The 21,791-nt window shown below is 38.8% G+C and overlaps 3 protein-coding genes across 18 annotated transcripts; 1 reads left to right on the top strand and 2 right to left on the bottom strand.

The window, feature by feature from the left end:
• Window positions 1–69: 69 nt before the first annotated feature.
• Window positions 70–8,408, top strand: LOC112562277 (sulfotransferase 1C4-like). Of its 11 annotated transcripts, none has more exons than XM_025235407.1 (10): window positions 70–262; window positions 720–882; window positions 978–1,097; window positions 1,301–1,393; window positions 1,684–2,043; window positions 5,184–5,464; window positions 6,178–6,501; window positions 6,796–6,899; window positions 7,180–7,342; window positions 7,552–7,693. In XM_025235407.1, the coding sequence occupies exons 6-10, from the start codon at window positions 5,305–5,307 to the stop codon at window positions 7,683–7,685; spliced, it is 885 nt and encodes a 294-aa protein (XP_025091192.1). In that variant the 5' UTR covers window positions 70–262; window positions 720–882; window positions 978–1,097; window positions 1,301–1,393; window positions 1,684–2,043; window positions 5,184–5,304; the 3' UTR covers window positions 7,686–7,693. The 11 variants fall into 11 exon arrangements, with proteins under 11 accessions (XP_025091192.1, XP_025091191.1, XP_025091193.1 ...); XM_025235406.1 differs by having other exon boundaries at window positions 1,684–2,124; window positions 5,178–5,464; XM_025235408.1 differs by having other exon boundaries at window positions 72–262; window positions 5,178–5,464; window positions 7,552–8,408.
• On the bottom strand, window positions 8,393–14,677 carry LOC112562276 (polymerase delta-interacting protein 2-like). Its single transcript, XM_025235405.1, has 11 exons — window positions 14,522–14,677; window positions 14,210–14,273; window positions 13,888–13,985; window positions 12,717–12,816; window positions 12,269–12,338; window positions 11,915–12,022; window positions 11,459–11,595; window positions 10,474–10,500; window positions 9,660–9,785; window positions 9,212–9,291; window positions 8,393–8,909 (listed from the first exon to the last, which is right to left on the bottom strand). The coding sequence occupies exons 1-11, from the start codon at window positions 14,605–14,607 to the stop codon at window positions 8,792–8,794; spliced, it is 1,014 nt and encodes a 337-aa protein (XP_025091190.1). The 5' UTR covers window positions 14,608–14,677; the 3' UTR covers window positions 8,393–8,791.
• Window positions 14,678–15,906: 1,229 nt separating this feature from the next.
• On the bottom strand, window positions 15,907–21,717 carry LOC112562279 (D-beta-hydroxybutyrate dehydrogenase-like). 6 transcript variants are annotated; one of them, XM_025235422.1, is made up of 10 exons: window positions 21,296–21,717; window positions 20,473–20,511; window positions 20,005–20,158; window positions 19,432–19,553; window positions 19,061–19,183; window positions 18,563–18,666; window positions 18,143–18,215; window positions 17,905–17,966; window positions 17,313–17,363; window positions 15,907–16,889 (listed from the first exon to the last, which is right to left on the bottom strand). In XM_025235422.1, exons 2-10 carry the CDS (start codon window positions 20,495–20,497, stop codon window positions 16,797–16,799), a joined length of 807 nt encoding a protein of 268 aa, XP_025091207.1. In that variant the 5' UTR covers window positions 20,498–20,511; window positions 21,296–21,717; the 3' UTR covers window positions 15,907–16,796. The 6 variants fall into 6 exon arrangements, with proteins under 6 accessions (XP_025091207.1, XP_025091204.1, XP_025091203.1 ...); XM_025235419.1 differs by having other exon boundaries at window positions 21,287–21,716; XM_025235418.1 differs by lacking the exon at window positions 21,296–21,717 and adding an exon at window positions 20,852–21,208.
• Window positions 21,718–21,791: the final 74 nt, after the last annotated feature.

The raw sequence follows: 21,791 nt of genomic DNA, 5'->3' as shown, positions 1-21,791 counted from the left end.
TAACCTGTGACCTTTCTTGTAACATGCGCGCCGACTCATTTCCTACACCTGTGGTGTCTGAGATAAGACAGTGCCATGGTCTTGTATTCCTGTCTGGTGGCACCTGCGACAGTGTCTGGAACTGAATCTATTGTTATTTACCGGATATTCCAGTTTAGGCTTCTCCTGTCTTTTGTTCTCCTGAAAGAAGAAAGTCTGGTAACACATTACACATCGAAGTTTCATCATGAGTGTAATCACAACTGGCGCCTTCCTGCTATCAGTAAGTCTTCTTTCTCTCTAGAACTCTTTTTCTTGGTTTGTTTGGTAGGTTGGGGTGGTGTGTGAGTCGTGGGTGTGTTGTGGTGAATGATATGGGGAAGGGGTATTGCCAGGTGGGGTACAAGCCGCTTCAGTTTCGTTTTTCTGGTCATTGCCTGTAAAGTTGTAACTAGTCTTCGCATATGGTGTTTAGGTTTAGGGTAATGGTGTATGAGTAGAGTTCATGTGTGTGTGTGTGTGTGTTTGGGGTGTTCCAAATGTTGTTTTGAAGTGTAGAGTTCTAGGTACATGTGTGTGGAAATCGGGTGCAAGTGGTCTTGTTTCTAACTGGAGTATGTTTACAGCAGTTTTAAGATGCTGTGTAGTTACTTTGAAGACGGACTGATACATCAAACATGACAGCAACCCAGCAAACATATGAAAAGAGACCAGTAAGTGAGTGTACATGTTGTTCCAAGGTGTGTTTACTGGCGGCATGCGAGGAACGAGTGGCGCCGACTCGATGCAGCACATCCGCTGACTGCGCCTCCATCGAGTGCTGCGTGGCCGACGTCATGCTGGACGGTCGCAAGAGGATCGCCATCGGGGGCTCGTGTAGACCGCTCGGTCACCTGTCTTCCGGTAGGTGCACTACTACAATAGCTAACCCACCATATTGCCTGACAAGCTATGAATACTAACTGTTATACACTACATTGTCTGCCTGTTGTCCACAGAGTGCTTGGTCAACAACAGACTCCCCAACACACGCCACATGTACTACGAGAGCTGCCCATGCGCAGAGGGTCTCACGTGCAAAGGCAATGGGTTGATCAACGTTCCGCTTGGGGAGGAGGGTGAGAGTGATCGTCGTTGCATTTGATTTTTTCTTCTTCTCTTTATCTACAATAACTCACTTAAATAAAAATGCCGCATGCGAGAATGGGTGAGTGAGTAAAAAATATGGCGACCACTAGAACGAGTGAGTGGAGTGATGGAATGAATAACAGCAATTAAAGTCCTGTCATCGTCACTTCCACAAAGGTATTTCTTTTTTCAGGTTCCTGTATCCAGGTGTGAACGCCGCGCTAGCCTGATGTCTGATGGCACTTATATATAAAGACGGCGGCTACTGGACATAGGCTTTTTTGTAGTAAGAAAAAAACAACAACAAAACAAACTCTTTGTTGTGTATTCCGCTAATTTTCTTCTACTAACGGTTTTATTCTTATAATAATGAAATAATGTGTGCCATTACTTGCTTTAATTTCTTGCAACTGCTGCCAACTTTCCAGTGAATAGTTAGGATACGGTCATCAGTACGAAGAGCATAGTTGTTTGGCTGGGATATAAGGGAAGTGAGGCTCAGAGAAAGTCAGAGCATAACCAGAACATAAAAACTAATAACTGAATATATTGTAATCGTTTGACATTTAATGGTAGGAGTAGGAGGAGGCTCGGGTACAGCCTACCCTAGCACTGACCTTGCCGTACGAGGTTGTCCCAGGCCGCTAACCCTCTCATCAAGTCTCCGCCTGAACAGTTTGCGACGACACGGAAGCAGGATTTAGAGCAGAAAAAAAAAGGAAGATCGATACCAATCATTGCACTCACACATTTGACACCCAGTGAATGGGCCTGCCGCTAGATGTCGCTCTGTGGTCGTTAGCTGGCTGTGCAAGGGCTTGTGGGAATCAATTTGGCGGACTTGCAAGGCTGCAGCCTAAGCAGGATCGGCACCAAGTCTGCAATGCTGTCGTCGGCAGGATGTGGTCATCAGTGTTCAAGAAGCCACCTGTAAAGGTATGCAAGGGTGCGGGAATACCCAACAATAATTTGTTTCAACCAGTGACATACAAAATCTTCATTTTCCACCTTATAAAGGTAACTAATTGTCCTAATTTTTTTAATGTTAATTTTCCTTGCTGAAGGACAAGCTTGCGGTTTTTAGCGACTCTCCGAGGACTGGTTCTGCATGACTAGAGGTCTAAATATGAGAAACTGGCAGTAAAAATAGTTGAACCTGGACTGGTGTGCCCCTGTGACATTTGCAAGCGAGTCAGAAACTCACTGCTTGGGCTGAGGGTTGGCGGCAGATGCAGGACCGTGAGATCGATGCCAGTGGCTTCTCTTGTTGATTGAACGATCTGCAGGTGTGCCGGCTTCCCGAAGTACAGCTCCACGTGCATGTATTTCGTGTTGTCCAAGAGAGAATCAAATAATAAACATTGTAGAAGTATTACAGCATCAGCAAATCTTGGAGTCGAAAATACGTGTAGTTCTCCCGCAGATATCATAGATGATTTCTTCTTCGTTGTCCTCCTCAAGGCTATCATCGTCTTCTTTACATTTTTCTACTCTTTCTCTTTGTCATTCTCGTTCTACTCTCTCTCCGTCTGCCTGTCAGTTTATTTCCTTTCTCCCCCTCCCTCTCTCTCTCTCTCCTCCCGCTTGTATCAGTTATACTTGGCAAGGTTAGACAATATTATTTCTCTTTTTTTTTTTTTACATAAGCATTAGTTTTTTAGTTAAAGTTTTTTAGTCTAATGCATGTAGTACATTTTCGGAATGAAACTTATTCTTAGATCTATCAGACATGGACAACATTAAATAAAATGAAACACCAAGATTGACAATATGAATTAAAATGTAAACTCTTTAAGTGTTGCCATTGCATCCCTTGAAGATAAAGTGAAGGATATAGTAATCGAAATAAAGTCTCTCAAAAAAGAAAAAGAGCTGAGAGGAGAAAACATGGAGCTCAAGAGGAGACCAGAAGAAGTGGAACATAAAGTTGATGACTTAGATGGGAAACAATACCACCATACATGGTCTACCGAAAACTGATGGCAGACTGGAAACGTGAGAACAAACTGAATCCACAGGGAGATATATGTTCAAAGAAAAGCTAAAGATTAATGATAATATTATTCTTGACAGAATACATAGACTGAACCCCTTAAACTCTAACCCTCCGATTGTGGTCCGTTTTGCTTTCTTTAAGGATAAAGAGAGCGAAGAGAAATTTGAAAGGCACAAATATCTTTATTGGAGAGGATTTGACAAAGCGAGCAAAAGACATACGAAAGAGGCTTTCCCCACTATTCAAAAGGGCGAAAAAAGAAAACAAAAAATGCAGAATAGTCTATGATCATTTAATTATAGATGGGGAAAGATACGACGATACTGAGCATGCGGGTAGCCATGAGACTCGAGGTAGGAAGCTGGCCGGGCTATGCGGAGTGAGTTCGACCCCCGAGATCAACAAAAACATGGCGTGTCTCAGTGCAAACTGTGTAACACGTACATTCACTCATAAAGTAATGAAGGTCCGTGCTGGGTACCAGTTGGGTTCGAACACCCTGCACAAGCAAATCACCAGAACCCGACAACGTCTAACTAACCGTAACCCTGCGCTCATTGACTCACCAACGCTACGTCACAGTCTTGCAGGTGATCGTCGCTCACACATACCTACACTAGACACTGTTTGTTATGGTATCTAGCGAAACTGCAGTTCAAGCTACTGTTCACACTTTACAGCACTTCCGTTAGAGGTGAGTTAGGGTTAGAATGGTAAACGATAAGGACAGCACAAATTATCTAGTCTCGGTTGATTGAGTTATTGGAGACGTTTCTTCAGAAGGGGGAAGGGAGTGATTTTGCACTATAAAGGAAACAATGAAAGAAAAAGGTGACCGTATCAAAACAGATTGCGCATCTAGAAAGAAATGCAAGTGTCATGAGACGAGACCTGAGCACAGAATCCACACAACACCCAGCGAGCTTTGTGCTATCGGGAGGCTGTCTTCACCTGGATATATATATATATTTTTTTTGTCTCTGCCAATTTGTCATTACGTATCCATGTGATGGAATGAAGCAATGGTTGCATGTTCTCTGCAGGCGATTCACACGTTGCAATAAACCGCACTTTGCGTTCATCAAGTGTAGAGAATCTGAAATGGGACGTAACTCATTTCTCTCCACGCAACTGTAGTCGCGTCGTTTGCCTCCCTTCTTCCACAACTTATCATTCCATGCACCTCTTTCTCTGACGCGCGTGCGTGTGTGCGTGTGTGTGTGTCTTGTCGGCCTCAAACCAGCGCCAGCGCACAACAAATGTCAGTGCGCCACAAGGTGTAGTACGTGTGTTTGTGTTATTCATAGGGTGCGGCAGCACATAAAGGGCTCGTGTACCGGACTTGACAGTTGGTGCAATGGAATGATATGCATCTTTGCGCTCGCTGGTGAACACTTGTTTGTATGAAACTGGTGCGAGCTACCCTGAATAGAAAACGGAAACTCAAACGTGCGTGTGCATACACAAACGGCATACTGTGTTTGAATGTAGGTTTGTCTTTTCACTGTTCAACGGTTTCATCGTAGTCTCCGAAAGTTAAAGGCGTGCTGTGGTCACAAACACAAAGGTGTAAGAATCTCATGTTTGCAAGTTGTCCAGCTAGCTTACAAGTTGTGCTCCTCTGTTACTCTAGATACACCGAGCACTAAGTGGCTGAACTTTGATATGCTTGGGTTGTTGACCTCTTTCTGTGCGTGGTGATGTTTATGTCTCTCGAGAACGGAAGGATAGTATTTACTCAGATTTGCACTGAGAAACTCTGTCATCAGAAGAAAATTTTGCAGAATATAGTAAACCTTTAAGAGGTATTATTGTAATAATTCACGTGAGTTCAATGGTTCGTGGTAATTTTTTCTGTAGCTAATCTGAGCTGCAGAAAAAATAAGTGGATATCAGAGACAATAAGATAAAGATACAACTGAATAACCGACATGTATAACATGCTGCTGCACGTAGACTATTGCAGGAACGAGTGTGCGCGTGTATTTGTGTTCGTGGATGGGATGTCTGCACACGTGCATGTATATATTTCTATATATTTTTTTCGTTAGCCCCATCAACACAATTGTTTCAGCAACAGGGAGGAGCTGCACGCGCATAACAAACCCCGTCAAACCACTTGTTGAAGCGTTCTACCTTCCGCCGACCCCGAGCTCACCCAACATAAGGTCTGCCCAGTCTGCTGACACCACACTTCGAACATGACGACAGTTCACATGACCGACCCTGGAGGCAGTTCTCTGACCCTGCTGCAGTTTAAAGGCTTTAACTTCCCGACTTTTGACCCCGTCGCTCTCGAAAATCTCGAGACTTTTGAGTTCAGGGATGATGATGTTCTCATCAGTGCTTTCCCGAAGGCTGGTAAGTGAAAGTTAAAGCTCTGTGATTGGCTGAAGTTCGTTCACGTGTCTGTAGATTTTTTTTAAATAAATAGTTGTGCAATACATATTTATGAAGTCTTGTCTGACAGAAAACACGACCGTGTGGGCCCTCTTTATTTACGTGACGATTAGAGCTAGTCACCCATTTTCCTGTTCAGCTATACTTCTCTCTCATGTAGAGCAGGGATGGGGAACGTCCAGCGACCCACGGAACCACTTGATCCGGCCCTGCCAAAGCATCTTTTTTCACAGCAACAAAAATTTATTTGAAGTGAATCGTATTAATAAAGCTGATTTTGAGGGACATGCAAGGAACTCCATTACGGGATAGACAAAATAAAGTTTTGGACCACGAAAAGCAAACAACGATGTTCTCATTTCATGTGAACGCAAATCGCAAATAAACATAACCCTGCAGACGATCATAATTTTCTTATCTACAGCAACACAGACGACATGTCAAACGTAGTAGTTGATGACGCCACACTCAGCCTGCCCTGTCCTCAAATGAACTGATGCAGATATATATTTTAGACGGGTAAGAAAAAAATGTGGGTTTTTTTTTTTTTTAAGTTCTCACATTTCCTGTGATGCCGAAAGTAGGGGCGTGTAAACTAAAGAGTGGTTACTTGCCTTGCCATGGTCAAAGACCTAGATGTCGCTGGTTTATGCTTGGAACTGTATGTTTGGCAGGAACGCACTGGCTTTGGGAGATTGCGCGCATGCTTGTTGCTGGAAACGCCGAGCTTCCGGTCTTGGAAAAGGACGATTTCATGATAGAGTTCAATCCTTCGAAGGAATACTTCAACAGCATGCCATCTCCAAGAATTCTTAACACTCACGTGCTCTACCGCCATCTTCCAGGACTTCACAACCGGAAGTGCAAGATCATCTACGTGACTAGAGATCCGCGTGACGTAGCGGTGTCATTTTACAACCACCACCGGAAGCTGACCAGTTACTACCACTACGATGGAACATGGGATAATTATTTCGAGCTCTTCATCAACGGCAACGGTATATTGAGCAACAATTTATTTGATATCCTGCAAATCATGCTTTAGTCATAATTTGTGCTCATTGTTTTTCTCATTTGAATCCCTTGCGTTCGAAGTAACTTTGCCACACCACCATTTTATGAAACATTTATTGCATAGGCCTACTACTATACTATACGGATCACTTCAAGGTGGGTTTTCTTTACAAGTCCTTTATCGCTAATAAATATGTATACTTTGAAATAGTCAGGTCACATCTCATATTCCCCTTGCCACCCTCAAAATTAGTTCCGTGTGGTTGTATTTCTTGTAGTTGATTACGGTTGCTGCTTGGACCACATGAGAGACTGGGAAGACGTCATCGCCGCCCACCCAGAACTCAACATCCTTGTGACGTCATACGAGGACTTACAAGAGGTGAGAAATAAGCCACTCCCATCCTAAACCGATAGTAACACTTCTTTTTCAGTGGTTTAATCGCACACTGCAGATGTTTTTGTGAGTAATGTGTAGAACGAGCAAGGGAAGGGATCTTGGCCAATATAATAAAAAATCAAATTATTGGGAGTTTTAGTCTTATTATAAAATATCTTTCTGTAGAGTTTGGAAATGTCATTCTATCTAAATTTTATAACAAAGGACAAAGGACCAACTTTATTAATCTCAATGGTCCATTATGTATCTCCACATTATCAAGAACCCAGTTAAGGAGATAACACGACTGGCAGAATTTTTGGGCAAGAGTTACGAGCCATCGTTCATCGAAACCGTGCGCGCGAAATGCAGCTTTGACAGCATGCGCGACCGAAAAGGGAATATGGACGCAACGTCATATGGCGAGGCCATCATGTATCGCAAAGGTGAGCAGCATTCTTTTATGGTAGTACAAATACACAAAGTTCTGTGGTATAAAGCTTACAAAGATATACCAAGCAACCACAGTATGGCGATGAAAAACTTCTAGATGCTCCTCAGTAATTAAAAATGCCTGGCTACCCTTTATTCAGAGTTGTCGCCAAAACATCACACGGAACCTTTTAACACAACGGGCAACATTTTTTTTCTGCAGGCAAATCGGGCGACTGGCGCAACTGGTTCAACGATGACCAAGCTAAACGTATGGACGAGAAATTTCGTGAAAAAATGGATGGCAGTCAACTCAATGTCCGTTATTCATTCACAACACAGTCGCGGAGTGAGTAAAATATTTACAGAGAAAGAAGAACACTGGGACCAAAACTAGGATTTAGTGTCCTAGTCAGTGTGGATGTTTATTCTTCTGGGTGTTTGGTTTTTTTTTTCCTTCCATTTTTCCGTTGTGCGTGCGGATTAAGTTTCTATTGCTTCCTACTTTTGAAAATGACGCTTGACAGACAAGGAAAGGCTTATCCAAGAATAAAATTAATCTTTGGCTTACAAATTAGCAGTGTTTCTGTTATTAGTTTGTTACCAACATGGATTGCTTACGTTTCTTCTTCTGAGACTGATGTCACTGATGGATGAATCAAATGTGAGAGCTTTGAGTAAATGGTAATGAGATTATTTAATCTTATTTAATCAGGGAGCTGCCATTCGTGACATCACTTTCCAAAACCCATAGAATGGAGACAAAAGCTATTAGTTGTCAGTGCAAAGAGGCATTTTGAACCTTTGTAACAATCCTAAACAAAACTTGACTGAGGTGTGCGTGCAGGGAGTGAGTGCTGATTTATGCATGTCCATATCACTGCTTTAATGTTGAAGGAGGTCACTGTTATGCTGTGTATGTATACAATAATTTATGATCAAAATTTACTGTTTTTACAATAAACTGTCAGGAAACTTTAATATATTCCTCTGAGATAAACGAGATGTCCATTCAGAAAGTCTTGACTCCACTCCCAAATACACAAAGATGATAGTCATCTCCCTTCTGCACAAATAAAACTTGCTTTATTTGTCAGTCTGGTTGAAAGGTAGCCAACATTGAATATAGGCTACAGTATGTATATACATCATTTGTGAACACATCAAGAACCACAAGCAAAATCTCTGCCAGGATGTTAAATCTGAAACAATTCTTTTTCTTTAAAATAAGCGAGGTTAAAATAAATTTCAGGAAAAAGGTGCTGAATTTGGTTTATAGAATCATAATCCTTAAATTTATATGCTACTGAATCCATATAGAAAAAGCCTATAATAATAATTTTCCAGTATATTGCAAACTTGTTTGCGGTCACGAATCTTGGAAAAAGCTCTCAGAAGGTAGTTCAGATTGGTGTGTTCTGGTAAAAGTCTTGAGGCCATGTCTTTTGCTGCAAGAGCAAATCCTATCTACCCAGAAAACCCTGAGGGCTATTGTTGTCTTCTGATTTGCTCTCCAGTGAGAAGGGAGGAATCTTGCAGTCAAAGCTTGTACCATCTCGACGCTCCATTTTGTAAGTGCCCCTGGTGGTCAAAATAAACAATAAAGCATGTTCATTGTCAGAAAGGTAATACACTGAAAGGTCATTGTCAGAATGTTGTACATGATTATGGTTTAAACTCCACGTCTATGACTTTGAAAGTTTGGCTTTCACATCTCCTATCCTAGTAGTCTACCGAAGAGGTCATATCACTATTTCACCATCAGAACAACCGAGGTCAACATCAAACACCATACCAGCTAATATTCACAATGCAAACACAGAGCAATCATATTAAATCCAGCCAGCACAATTTCAGCTGAATGGGCCCAAACATCTACTCACCACATGTGGCCACTGGGCGCCTGCAAGGAAACATGGCTGCTGTACTGAAAGGCGGGCTGCTCACGTGACAGAATAGGCTCCTAAAGTTGAAAATAAAATACCAAAACTTAACAAAGCACTATAACATACCAACTTTAATGCCTTTTCCTCAGGGGTATTGTTACATTACATGGTGATACAGTTCGCAATAACTGTCCTTAATGAAACCCTGTTTCTATAAACAGGCAACAAAATGAAGTATCCAAGTTAAAAATGGTGGAAGGTATAAGTAATTTATCAGAATTTGAGCCCTGTTTGCATGAAGTGCTATTTTGTGGATGCTTGTGTGTTTGTGTATGTGTACATGTACCCGAAGGTGCACACCTAAGAGACCAATGTGTTTGCACACACATGTGCTTGTGTACATTTCTGAGAGAGAAACAAAGGAAATGGGACAACCATAGCCCACCTGCCCAACCACACCACGTCCTCTAACGGTTTCCAGGGTGCCAGAGAGGCTAAAAATGCGCCAGTGCCGTTCCCTCAGCTGTACTGTCTCTTCCCCTGTATTTTCCAGACGAACACAGTACCGCCACTGTTGACAACAAATGAACTATTACATCACCACTAATTAGGAAGAGAATAAGAACCAAAATATTAGTTACATGCCCTTTGCAGCAAGGTCATTTAAGAAGGGTAAAATAATGATCAGTAACATGCTATTAGAGCAACTTTATTTTTCTGCATTTATCTCTTTTACTCTACAGATTTCACAGACAGATTACCCTAAATATAGGGTATATATAAGAAATCTTTAGGTTGTGATATCCTAACATGGAAATGTGACACTTATGCAGAACCCTCCCATAGCAGAGCAGCGTAATTAAAATAAAAGTTTAAATAATTAAAAATAAAACATTTTTATAAGTGTGCCCTAAGATATCATTTAATGGATGCAGCAAAATGCTTAGCATTCAGAAATGACACTTGACAGGATGTAGTCATCACTCAAAATTTGTGTCGACTATCAACAAATAAAAGCTACTACTCTGAATCATCTAAAAAAAGTGTGAAATATAAGTTCCCTCAAATAGATGTTTATGGACTTCTAATGTTACTGATTATTTTATTAAGCCGTGTCTCGATTTATGATTATTTATAATGTAATTTCATACAAATGCCTTTATCAGCTGTGGACCCATTCTTCAAATGCAGTCAGCCAGTATCATCAAAGTGAACTGTTTCACATGCTAATCAGAATCTGAACAAACAAATTTGCTTACCCAATACACGTTTGTCTGCTGAGCTTCCTGGAAAAGACCAAAGTAGAATGTGTCATAGACGTAAGAAATTTTTAATCATTAAATGTTCTGGCTTCTTCAGTCAAATCCTGTTATTTCTCACATCATAGTTGTAGTTCAAAATCAGCCTCTACATGGAAAACAATACCTAAGAACTATTTTGTGTTTTGAAGATCTTTGCAGTTTTCAAAACACATAAATTAAATAGTACAATAATGCTAATAATTGCAAAACATCAAAGTCCGAACAATGAAACAATGCTGATCAGCTTGCAACCTTTTTCTTCCTATCTTCCCCCCAGTTCTTGTATGTGTGCATGAGGTGCAATAAGTCTGCATTATAAGATGCTATACAGACAAGTACGTTCTTGCATGATTCTAGATATCACTTTCACAGCCATACAGGAACCCAAAAAGAAAATTTGCAGTGAAGAACAGTTCTAAAAATAATTCTCAGTAAAATCTTGTGAAGAAAGTGGTTTTTTTTAATATTAGCTTTTACTTCAGTAATTGAACTCATGCATGCCCCCAAGGCAGGCCCGTTCTTAGCCCCCGCGGGGCCCGAGGCAAAGGGCATGTGCGGGGCCCTCACGCCACGATCACACGGTTTTAGTTGGGATCTAAAGTCACTTTTTTCCTCAGGGTTATCTCGTCTTTTTATCATTGACAGCACGCTGCATACACATTACAACATAAGCCTACGATTAATTTATTTGTAACGTTCGTCAATAGGTTACAATCAAAAGCGCGGGGCCCCTTGAAGCGCGGGGCCCTAGGCAGATGCCTCGTCCGCCTGCCCCTAAGCACGGCCCTGCCCCAAGGACAAAATTTAATCAGCATACAGCTCACGCTTATACACACACGTTTATAACCAATACAATAAGAAAAATGTTCTGAATTCCAATAAGCAAGAATGAATATTTTCCTAATCTTAGACAGGCAAACAGAAAACAAACATGTATTCTCACTCTGCATCCCATGTAGAAGGGAATAACAGTAATGCGTATGCTATCTGTTGTCTCTCTGTGCACGTCTGAGAGCTGCAGCCACGGATGGTTTTTCTCTTGCCAAGCCCGCAGGGTTTCTCGAGCCATAAAAGGTGGGCCTGTGCATAAAATCACAGTGTTCAATAACAATGATAAAACACATTAGTATAAGTTTAAGACTGAAGATGCAGTCACATCAAGTCAAGTGCACTTTTATCACAGGAACGTCTGACATAAGGACACATAAAAAAATTCTCTACGTTATTTCTGTAGTACATCATAATGATGCCTGGGCATTCCTTCTTCTAAAGAGGAAATGCACTTCTTTAACTTCCAGATGAAAGAAAACAACAGCCAGTTGGAAGCTGATAAGATGAACCTTTACAATTAATTGCAGCCATTCAAGAGAGAAGTCCAAGCAGAAACATTAGAACTCACTACTTTCTGGGTCATGCATGAGAAACTTATCAAAGAGCTCATGCTGGATAGGACTTTTTTCTTCTGTAGAATATGGCAGCAGATCCTCGTGGGCTACATAGTCCAGACCTGCATGATAAACATCCCTGTTAATAATCTTCTGAAAATGCTTGGCCTGTTATTTTGTCCAATTAGCATATACTAGTCATGAGAAAAGAAGGAAAAAATAAAGTTACTACAGACGATTCTCCGTTTCGTAAATAATCTAATTTCAAGAAAGCTCTTTTACTGAGATTGACCAAACATTATTTAACCAACTCTAAAACATTAAAGATCATATCAGCAACCGGAAAACAAAAATCTCAAGAAACACACCTGGTATAGCATAAAGTGCTCTACTGTTTTCCTGGTTTCCCAAGAAGGTAACTGCTTCTGTTTGGGCTCTCTGAAGTAAAGCAAGGGAGAAAAATAGAAAAGTACCATCAATATTCTTATAAAAATCTATGAATTTTTTTTTAGACAAATTTAACTATCTAAGATCTTAGATAGTAGTAAGGATTAACTGATAAGTGTTTACTGGGAAATTATTTTTAACATCTATTGCATATTTTTATGGGTAAAATTTCGTTAATATCATGAAATGTATACAGGTCTACAATAGAGGCTGAGTTGTTTGTGACGAAAAGAATGCGCAAATGTCCAGTCAGGTGTATGCCAGTGTCTTTGACAATGTATACAAGGCACCAATGTGCCATCAGATAAGCATATATACACCTTTGTCACATACACAAATCCCACCATACACACTGACATGTTTACTCACAATATGAGGGCAATCTCTGGCATCTATTAGAACTTGATAGTAAAGATGGTTGCGACCCTTGACTTCTTTGCCAACAGAAGTGGTTTGATCATCATGAGATCTGATTTGTAAATGAATCAAGCATACTGAATCAAAGGTACATTACACAACAGCATTTGCAATAAAAATGCATTCGAACATATGTAAGTCGAAGCTTCAAGGGACTGATGGAAAAAATCGAGTTACAGAATGTTTTAGTTTAGGAGGTTCGTCAAAAAAAGCATACTTTTTTACTGTGGACATTTAATTTTAACCAAATGTTCATTTCTTGTCACTCTTCTAAAGACACTCCGACACCCTACGGGGATGGAGTCACGCTTATCACACATATGTTTCTTATACAGAAAGGAAAATATGGGAGTGCAGGGTTGATTGGGGAGGAGTACATGATTTTACACTTTCCAAAGTATTTTCAAATGGTTTCCACATGCTGAACGGATTAAAATTATTCAAGTTGTGGAAGATTTTGGGTAGGCTGATTTGAACTATGGAAACTGAATATGCATTGCTTTAATGGGAAGCCAACCAACTGATGTTTAAAATTCTATTTAGGGAGAATTTCAACTTACAGAAGTTCGACTGCATGTAAATATTTACGAAGCAAAACTGTGCATGCAGTTCAAAGTACATGTATTCAAAAAACTGTAAAAGTTCGGCATGCATTTAGCAGACAATGATTGTCATAGCCTGTGTTTATAGTCTCAGGATAACATCTTCTCACTGAACATTTTAGTAAAATGAACCAAAAAATAAAACTGCAAAACTGAAGAAACAGATTTTAGCTTTATGCTGTATGTTAACTAAGCTTTTCATGGTAAGATCTAAAATAATTGTTTATCTATTTTACACATAGTTTTAAAGGAGGTTAATGTTGTTCACCTTGATATAAATGTATTGAGTATCAAGTGACATTTTATATCATAGGACATTGGAACATCTTTAAACTAAAGATCACGCAAACCTACAGTCAATATGTGAATTGTACAAATCTGCAGATGCAGTAAAAGGGAACAAGAAAAAGAAAACAAAAGGAATATGTCTGAAATTTCCATCCATTTTTATCCTTTCAATGTACTAAGCATATAATTCATTTGTTTAAAATGTTTTATGCATCATATTTTTTTTTCTTTACCTGTCTTCTGTCTTTGATGCCACATCTCTGTCATACACTCTTGCAACCCAAGGAAAGAGAACTATACCTCTATATCCAAAGATTTTGTGTAGAAAAAGCTGAAATAAAAAAATATGCTACCATATTACACCTTATTTTCATTTTGATCTAATCATAAAATGTACAGTATAATTAGACTATAATGTTATGCTACTGTTAATCTTTCACCAATATAAATGCTCACTGTAATTATATCTTTTCAAATGTGCTAATTAAATTACCCAAAACACTTTAATCCTTTTTGTAGTATACAACAAATTGTGGCATGTTTTTAAAACAATACCTGTCCCGTTTCGTAAGATTTTCCGTGTTCCCTTGGTTTCTCCAACAGTCCAACTTCAGCTAATCTGAAATGTAGAGTAACATCACCGTAATCATCTTCAGTTTTAATTACCTTAATTCAGTTCTTGGGCAGTCGAACTCTAACATTGTTTTAGTCTCTCCACTTTCAGCCATGATTATGAACGCTGCAAATTCAACTGACAATATCAAAAATGACTTTGTTTACGGAGGTCACGAACATGTCTGCTAACACATAAATGAGATATCTTGATCAACAAGAAAACAATTTATTAGTCATAAAGCAATTTCAGACCTTGTGGACAGACATCTATTGCACGCACTTCGTTGACTGACAGGAAACAACAACCGAAGAAGAACCTTCCTGGCGAGCGTCGCCATTTTTTGTGCCCCGGAGTTATTCCCCTTCAAGAATGTCACGATGACATCAGAGATAAACTGTGCGTGCGCGTGTAGCAAAACCAAACTTCCGGGTATAGTCTGCGCATGCGCATGAACCCACAGTTCATTACGCAGATCAGAGATCTGTATAAATGATACGAACTTTGAACTTTTTAGGGGAGGTGGGATGTAGAAATCGGTCTTATGTGTTAACAGAGAAAGTTGACTGGCATTTCTGAGAGTGCTAATTAAAATAATAGAATAAATTAATAGTCAAACGTTTGTTGCATGGTGTTGTGTGTTGAGGTAATGGATTTAAACACTGTTGTGTTTACTTTCAGTAGATGATAATGTTGTCGAGGCATACCCCATGATACCTGATATTTGATTCTGTTGTTGTCTGGCCCAACTGTTATGTTTGGATGCCTTTACTCATCATACCCTGAGTATAGATAATAATTATAATAGAGTTTGATTTGACGCATATATCTCGTCCACATTTGCCAGGATAAGATTAAAAAAATTTTTTTTTCAGAGGTGGATGTGTTTTGGGGTGGCATATGTGAATATACATATATTTTGTTTTGTTTGCCTTCAATTCTTCTGCCCCATGGATGCATTCCTTTTTAACTTTTCCAGGTATAGCATAATTGTGCTGACTTGTACCGAAAAACCACAATAAACCTGTATGCCCTGGAGACATAAAACAAGTGACCTGTAAGCCATCTTTACACCAGCATGCCTTTGAGATAAGGTGACCAGACGTCCCGCATTTGGCGGGACAGTCCCGCTTTTGACCTCGTGTCCCGCCTGAATATCGGGCGGGACGCCCAATGTCCCGCTTTCTGGCTTTCTGGCAAGTCCATCAAATGTCCCGGTTGTCTTTAAAAATCACTTTTTTTGGCGTTTTTTGACGGTGACGACACCATCATCGGCACGTGTCCCGCTTTCGCTCCCGAAACTTCTGGTCACCTTACTTTGAGATTTGAAGCTATATAATTTTCCCAACAAACATCATATCACACAAGTGGCGAAGAAAATTTGGATATTTAAAAGATAATGCAGAAAGAATAAACTGAAGAAGACATGCAGACACCACTGATTTGAAACTAAGTTCATTGGCAGACATTTTCGATGGCCTACATGTCCTTGTATTTGAAACTAGAAAGGAGAAAAGTCGCTTCACTCAAAAAATGTGTAGTTGAGTTTCTTGCCATTCCTTCAGTCATCCTCATCTATAACGTACTGCAGCTTAGCAAAACTATACCTAAGAAAAAATCAAGTACAAAAATAAGAAACTTGGACTGCCACGTCAATTTATTTAGATTTTAATAATGCTGAAATAAGTATACGGCTCACACCAATTATAAAATTATTATATATTGCACACATTGAAGATCATTTTGGCACAGTGGGTGAAAATTTACCCATAAATCAATTAACACTGAAGTTAGAAAAAATATAATGAAAAAATCCATCTACCTGATAACTCATATTTTACTAATCACATTGTCGATCAGTTTTGTACTGCAATTAGCATTTCCAGCAATGCACCTGACATGCACTCAAAATGTGCGTAAGAACTTTAACATCTAATAACAATAAGTTGCCTCACACTTTTACCATAAAATAAAATATATAACTATTTTTATATATCCCTACATTCAGTATAATTTGTGTCAGAGCTATTTTAAAAAAGTGTGAGCACCGTTTCAATCAAATTGCATAAACCTGTAATAGCACTGAAAGTCTCTAAATCCTATATCCTAAATGAATAAATCCTATCATGCTATGAAAAAATGCACAAGTTACCAGCAAATATATTTATATTTCAGTCAAATTAACATAGTAAACATAGAGATATTTTATTCAACAAGGATGGCTATTTCTGCCAATAATAACTTTGTAAAAACTGTGACCGAAAAACTTTATTAAAACTTTTAAAAAATACATCTTTTTCATTGCTCTTTAAAAAATACATTTTAAGTGCATTGCCTAGAAACACTATGCTGTCCTTTTACATTAGCAGCAATAAAACTACACCTATATTCTAATTTGGCTATATAATGTGGTCAATTTATAAATGGGAAAGGAAATGCAAATGGATATGCAGTCCATGCCAGACTGATCCTGAATATATTGATAGACTGGTTATTGGTCTACAGTGGGCTGAAATGAAGTTCAGGTAACTAACGTGCTGTCCAGCCCCCATCAATAACAAGACATGAGCCAGTGATTTGATCAGACGCTGGGGAACATGTGAATGCCACCAATTCTCCAATCTGAAAAAGCAAATGTATACAGACTGATAATAAATGCTTATAAAAAAATTAGTCATACTGTAATCATAAGATTAAATGATACATACATTAGGTTATTTTTATTATCTTTTTAATGTAACATATCTTTAATGAACATTTTTAATCGATGTATAATTTCTTATGTCATGCAACATAAGGAACAGGTTTCTAGTCTGTTTTATGAGATCAGAGGTGCAATTACTTTTCATAAATACTGAAGCATACAATTTGAGTTTTACGTTGTGTAATTATTTACAAATTATGCTGGATAAAAACTATGTATCAGATAAACACAGATCGGTAGAGTGCCTGTTTTCTATCCTACAGTCAATTGTGCTAACTCTTATTGCTGTTATGAAGAGTTGAATGCAGTCAACAATAGCCCTCTTCAAGCTAAAAGCTTACATGCTCCACTTTCACTGGTTCCTGTGTGGCATGACTGTTGACCATCTGACGCTTAAAAATAACAGAGATGTTTAATGAAAAGCAACTTAAAGAATGGTCACAAAATTAGCGATCATACACAAAATTCTTCTGCACAACTTGGAGAGCAAAATGCCTTAGCAGACAAAGACCAGTTCACCTATAAAATATTGATCTGAAATAGTGAAAATGAGTTTATAGGGTTTTTTTAATCACTCTTTGGATTTCCATCTTTAAAATATTCTTTATATGTAAAGTTTACTGAAATCTTATGCAACTGTTTTATATCATTGGCCAAAATGTTTTTTTCCATGCCTTTTAAAATTAGTTTTTGCATACTGATGCATTGATGAAAACTTGTTTTCTAAAAAAATTGACTTCAGCATGTAAATGGAAATTAACCAGTATATAAGTGGTTCATATATGTATAAATATAATGTACTTGCATGTATGTGTGTGCTGAGAGAGAATGAGAAGACAAAGAATGTATGAAAAAAATAACCAGTACTTTTCATGTTTCAAACTGCAAATGTTGATAGTCTAGTAACATTAACAAAAATAATGTTTTGCTTACCTTCGCTTCTTCAAAGGAAATATTCTGTTCTTTACTCTTTGCTTCAACCTGTTTGATGAACACTAAGGAAATAAAATAGAAAAAGAAAAAAAGTGAATGTCTGTGAATAAATGTGAATATGTGTATGCATATATATATATTTGATTCTAGAAGTTCAAGAACAAAAATCCCAGTGGTAGATAATCCTCTTAAAGATTATTTTTATTCCTTTTCTCACTCCTTCCTTTGCAGTCCTTACATGGTGTCTCAACCCATCCAGGACAAATGGCATTGCAAGTTACTCCTGTTCCAGCTGTCTCTAGTGCGACTACCTGCAGAAATATATATTTTACAGATATGTGAGAAAGTGTCTTCCAGTGCATCAGTTTCTAGAGCACATCATTGCTTATCACATGTACATTCTCATATCACTGCTATCAACAGTTGTTCAGAAAAGGATATGTTGGTGTCAGCTGCATTGATAATAAAACTAAATTACATGGTCTATGGGCTGCCTGACTGCTACTGTACATATAGCAGTCTGTCGTCAGCTGTGCTGAGCAAACTTAAATTGATTTTGAGTGTGCATTGCATAAGTGTATGGGGATTTCTCTTTCACCTTATAGGTTAGACACATTACAAAATATTAAATCAGACCTTGCAGTTACTGGTCACTTACTTTTGTGAATCCAACTAGCCCATGCTTAGCACTGACATAAGCAGCTTTGTATGGAGATGCTACCAGTCCATGAACAGATGAGACATTTATGATTCGACCCCAACCTGCATTTTTCATGAATTTATGAATTATGAACATAAAAGACACTAGCAATGCCACTTATCTTAATCTGGAGTAGTAATGGCATCAGAGTGAGTTTGGTGGATGCACACAAGTATGTTTTGTAGGTGTTCAATTATTTCATCCTTAGCTGTACTTGTCACTGTCATAGTTTCACATTTTACAATGAAGTTAGTTTGGGGGATTAGGCAAAATAAATGTGTGTGGGGTTTGGGGGAAGTGTGTGTGTGTGTGGGTAAGAACTGTGTGTGTGTGCTTGTAGATATACCAATTTATAGAACAACACGTCAACACAAAAATTCTGAGCATTATTATGACTTCTCATAGCATATATTTTATGTTTGCACACAACACTTACAACCACAAAATAAATGTCACCTTTAGATATCATGGAAGGCAGAAATTGTTTTGCCAAGAGAAAGGGGGCAGTAAGGTGAACACCCAGCATTTTCTGCCAGATCTCCACAGAAAATGAGGTCACTTCACTCACACTCTGGAACCCTTTGAGAAGGATAAATCACTAGTATTACTTCTCAGTAAATTAACTATTTAGATCTTAGAACAGAATGTAACATATCTTTTTAATAAAATCTTTTCTTATGTAAAAAAATTAATAAATTTATTTTTATGAAAGTGATTTGTTTAGTCTAAAGTGATGAAATGTGACAAACTATTGTCAAGATCCAAACTATATTAGATATGCAATACATGAATATAATATTCAATAGATGTTAACCTGAGGTTATTACCTGCATTGTTTACAAGGATGTCTATGCCATTGGGAAATGCCTTAACGATTGAATCAGCCATCTTATAGACTTCAGAAGCATCAGAAAGGTCATGATCTTCAAAATGAGTCCGAACTTTATGACTGACAAAGAGCAGTAACAGAAAAGTATAAATTAATCATTGCACTATAAATTTACTAAGTGCACTGAAACAGAGAAAGAACTGGAAAACAACAGAAAGAGGAACAAATAAATGAACTGTTCATGTAAGGCAATGGTAAAGATGCAATGAATTAGCCATTTCAATATACAGGAAGAATATAAGAACACACTTTTTACATTGTGATGAATATATATATATACAGTATATAGAGAGATTTTTCCTCTTATAAACAGAATTTACTGATATCAACAAATTATAATATGCATGGGTATACAGTCATTCATTCACTGTTAATCTCACTTTCTCCTACACACACACACATTTCTCATACTTTCATGAGCTGGAAGATGATACCAATGAGCTATTTTGATGGAAATTAGGCATCAGTAATATTAAAAAAAAAAAAAAAAAAAAGGCAGAGGTCAGAGTACCCTTCAATAACAGTTTTGGAATTTATCATTTCCCCAGGTCCACACAATCCATGTAAGATGACATCACATCCTCTTTTGGCTAGACTCTCTGCAATCCCCAAGCCAATACCACTGGTGGATCCTGTTACCAATGCAACACGACCGGCCAGGCTTGCTACCATGAATAAACAAATTAACCGATCATAAATTATACTTGACTTTTTGGAATGCATTATTTTGATTATTGGACTTTATTATTGTGACTAATGTGATGTGAAAATGAGCAGTTGATAAGGTACAGTTTCAAAGATATAATCTTGCAGTGTTGAGGACTTTTATTTATTTTTGGCAGTTGTGTGGACTGGCACCTTCAGCACTTCAAGTGTCTTCCACACCTGTACGCCTGATGGATGTGCCTACACATAAAACTGACTTTCTCTTTCCCTCCCACAGATACAAGTACGCGCGTGCGCACACATATTGACTTACCACAAAGCTTAGGCGATAAACGCATTTTCCTCGTTATACCTGTAACAGAAAATACCTTTAAACATCTTGTGCACAAGTATAGGTATCTGGAAAGCTGGGCAACTTAATTTGACGTTTAAACAAACCTTTATTTATTTTTAAAACACATTATAATGAGGTCAAAGGCCACATTACTAGATTAATGCAACATGCACTTAGCACATTTGTATGTGTGAACACAGGATACCTCCTTCAGCGACTAAACTGGGTCAAACTCATCTAAGGAGCAATTATAAAGCAGGGTTCCCTCAAAAGGGAGACAATTTCGAGTGCATGCAGATATAATGCCATCAGCGAATAAATGCTGTGTAGAGATTTTAACTCAAAAATAACTGCTCACTAGCTGGTGCACGCCTCTTCTTTCTGATTCGGGGAAATCCTTCAAATGAAATCTAGCGACAGTTTAACACGCCGGCGACAGAACATGAACTTGCGTGATTACTTCCCAGGGGAGGTAGCTCAGTAGGTCAGTGGTGCCAGCCACAAGAAAACTCGAAAACTCTGCGGTAAACTATATATCATATGCGTTCTGAGTAGACGAAAGATCGATGTGGATGAACATACATGCAAATAGCTAGATTACTTGGCTCATATTTCGTGTACATAGATTTCACGGTTGCCGCTCAAAGAGACTGTGTGACGACATACGGGAGCGACAAGATGAGGTGAAAGGTCGTTCATCCTGGTTTTTTATCGCTCTTAGTCGTGCCTTCGACACGTACGTTCATCCGTCTGCTATTGAGGACACGCGATAACGCTGTCATTAAACACTTACAGCACGTACTTGGTCCACGTCCGTGGTTGCAGCGATAAAGCTGGAGCCGGATGCAGAGTACGCCGCTAACCGCAATTAAAGCAGAGTGTAGTAATCAGCTCAAACGCCTAGAAAAAGTTTAGATATATGGTTGTTTATAGAGAAGCGACACGCCACACAAACCGGTCTCCAGGCAAATGTAGAAGCACCAAAAGGTATAAAATTCCTCTCTGCCAGCCCCTCAATGTTCCACAGGCATCGTTCTAGCTTATGGGTTCTTTCACTTTGCCGAATGGTGCACTGTGCGGGAAGTCCACCTACCGATGATTCTCTCAGTCTTATGGTGGGTTTGGCCCCAGTTGCAAAATATTTGCAGTCCTCACTGGGGACTGACGTTTTATGAATCAACAAATATACTTATCACGAATACCCAAGGAAAGACGCCGCCTCTAGGGAACAGAAGTTGACCGCATCCTCTTTCTCTCTGTAATGCAGACTCCAGCCAATAATATCCAATGCGTCAAAG

This window comes from Pomacea canaliculata, linkage group LG4 (assembly GCF_003073045.1).
Source record: "Pomacea canaliculata isolate SZHN2017 linkage group LG4, ASM307304v1, whole genome shotgun sequence".
NCBI lineage: Eukaryota > Metazoa > Mollusca > Gastropoda > Architaenioglossa > Ampullariidae > Pomacea > Pomacea canaliculata.
Note: the sequence above shows the minus strand (reverse complement) of the source record. Positions and strands in the feature narration are given on the sequence as shown.

Excerpts from the sequence above, each read along its gene's own strand:
- LOC112562276 (XM_025235405.1), bottom strand. The coding sequence starts at position 14,607 with ATGGCGACGCTCGCCAGGAAGGTTCTTCTTCGGTTGTTGTTTCCTGTC. Across the intron at positions 12,817-13,887 it reads GCATCAAAGACAGAAGACAG|ATCTCATGATGATCAAACCA; the intron begins GTAAAGAAAAAA and ends TTTACAAATCAG. Across the intron at positions 9,786-10,473 it reads AGCAGACAAACGTGTATTGG|TGGCGGTACTGTGTTCGTCT; the intron begins GTAAGCAAATTT and ends TGTTGTCAACAG.
- LOC112562277 (XM_025235408.1), top strand. The coding sequence starts at position 5,305 with ATGACGACAGTTCACATGACCGACCCTGGAGGCAGTTCTCTGACCCTG. Across the intron at positions 6,502-6,795 it reads GCTCTTCATCAACGGCAACG|TTGATTACGGTTGCTGCTTG; the intron begins GTATATTGAGCA and ends TATTTCTTGTAG. Across the intron at positions 7,343-7,551 it reads GGCCATCATGTATCGCAAAG|GCAAATCGGGCGACTGGCGC; the intron begins GTGAGCAGCATT and ends TTTTTTCTGCAG.
- LOC112562279 (XM_025235422.1), bottom strand. The coding sequence starts at position 20,497 with ATGCGTTTATCGCCTAAGCTTTGTG. Across the intron at positions 18,216-18,562 it reads GGCTAGTTGGATTCACAAAA|GTAGTCGCACTAGAGACAGC; the intron begins GTAAGTGACCAG and ends ATATTTCTGCAG. Across the intron at positions 17,364-17,904 it reads TTTCCTTTGAAGAAGCGAAG|CGTCAGATGGTCAACAGTCA; the intron begins GTAAGCAAAACA and ends GTTATTTTTAAG.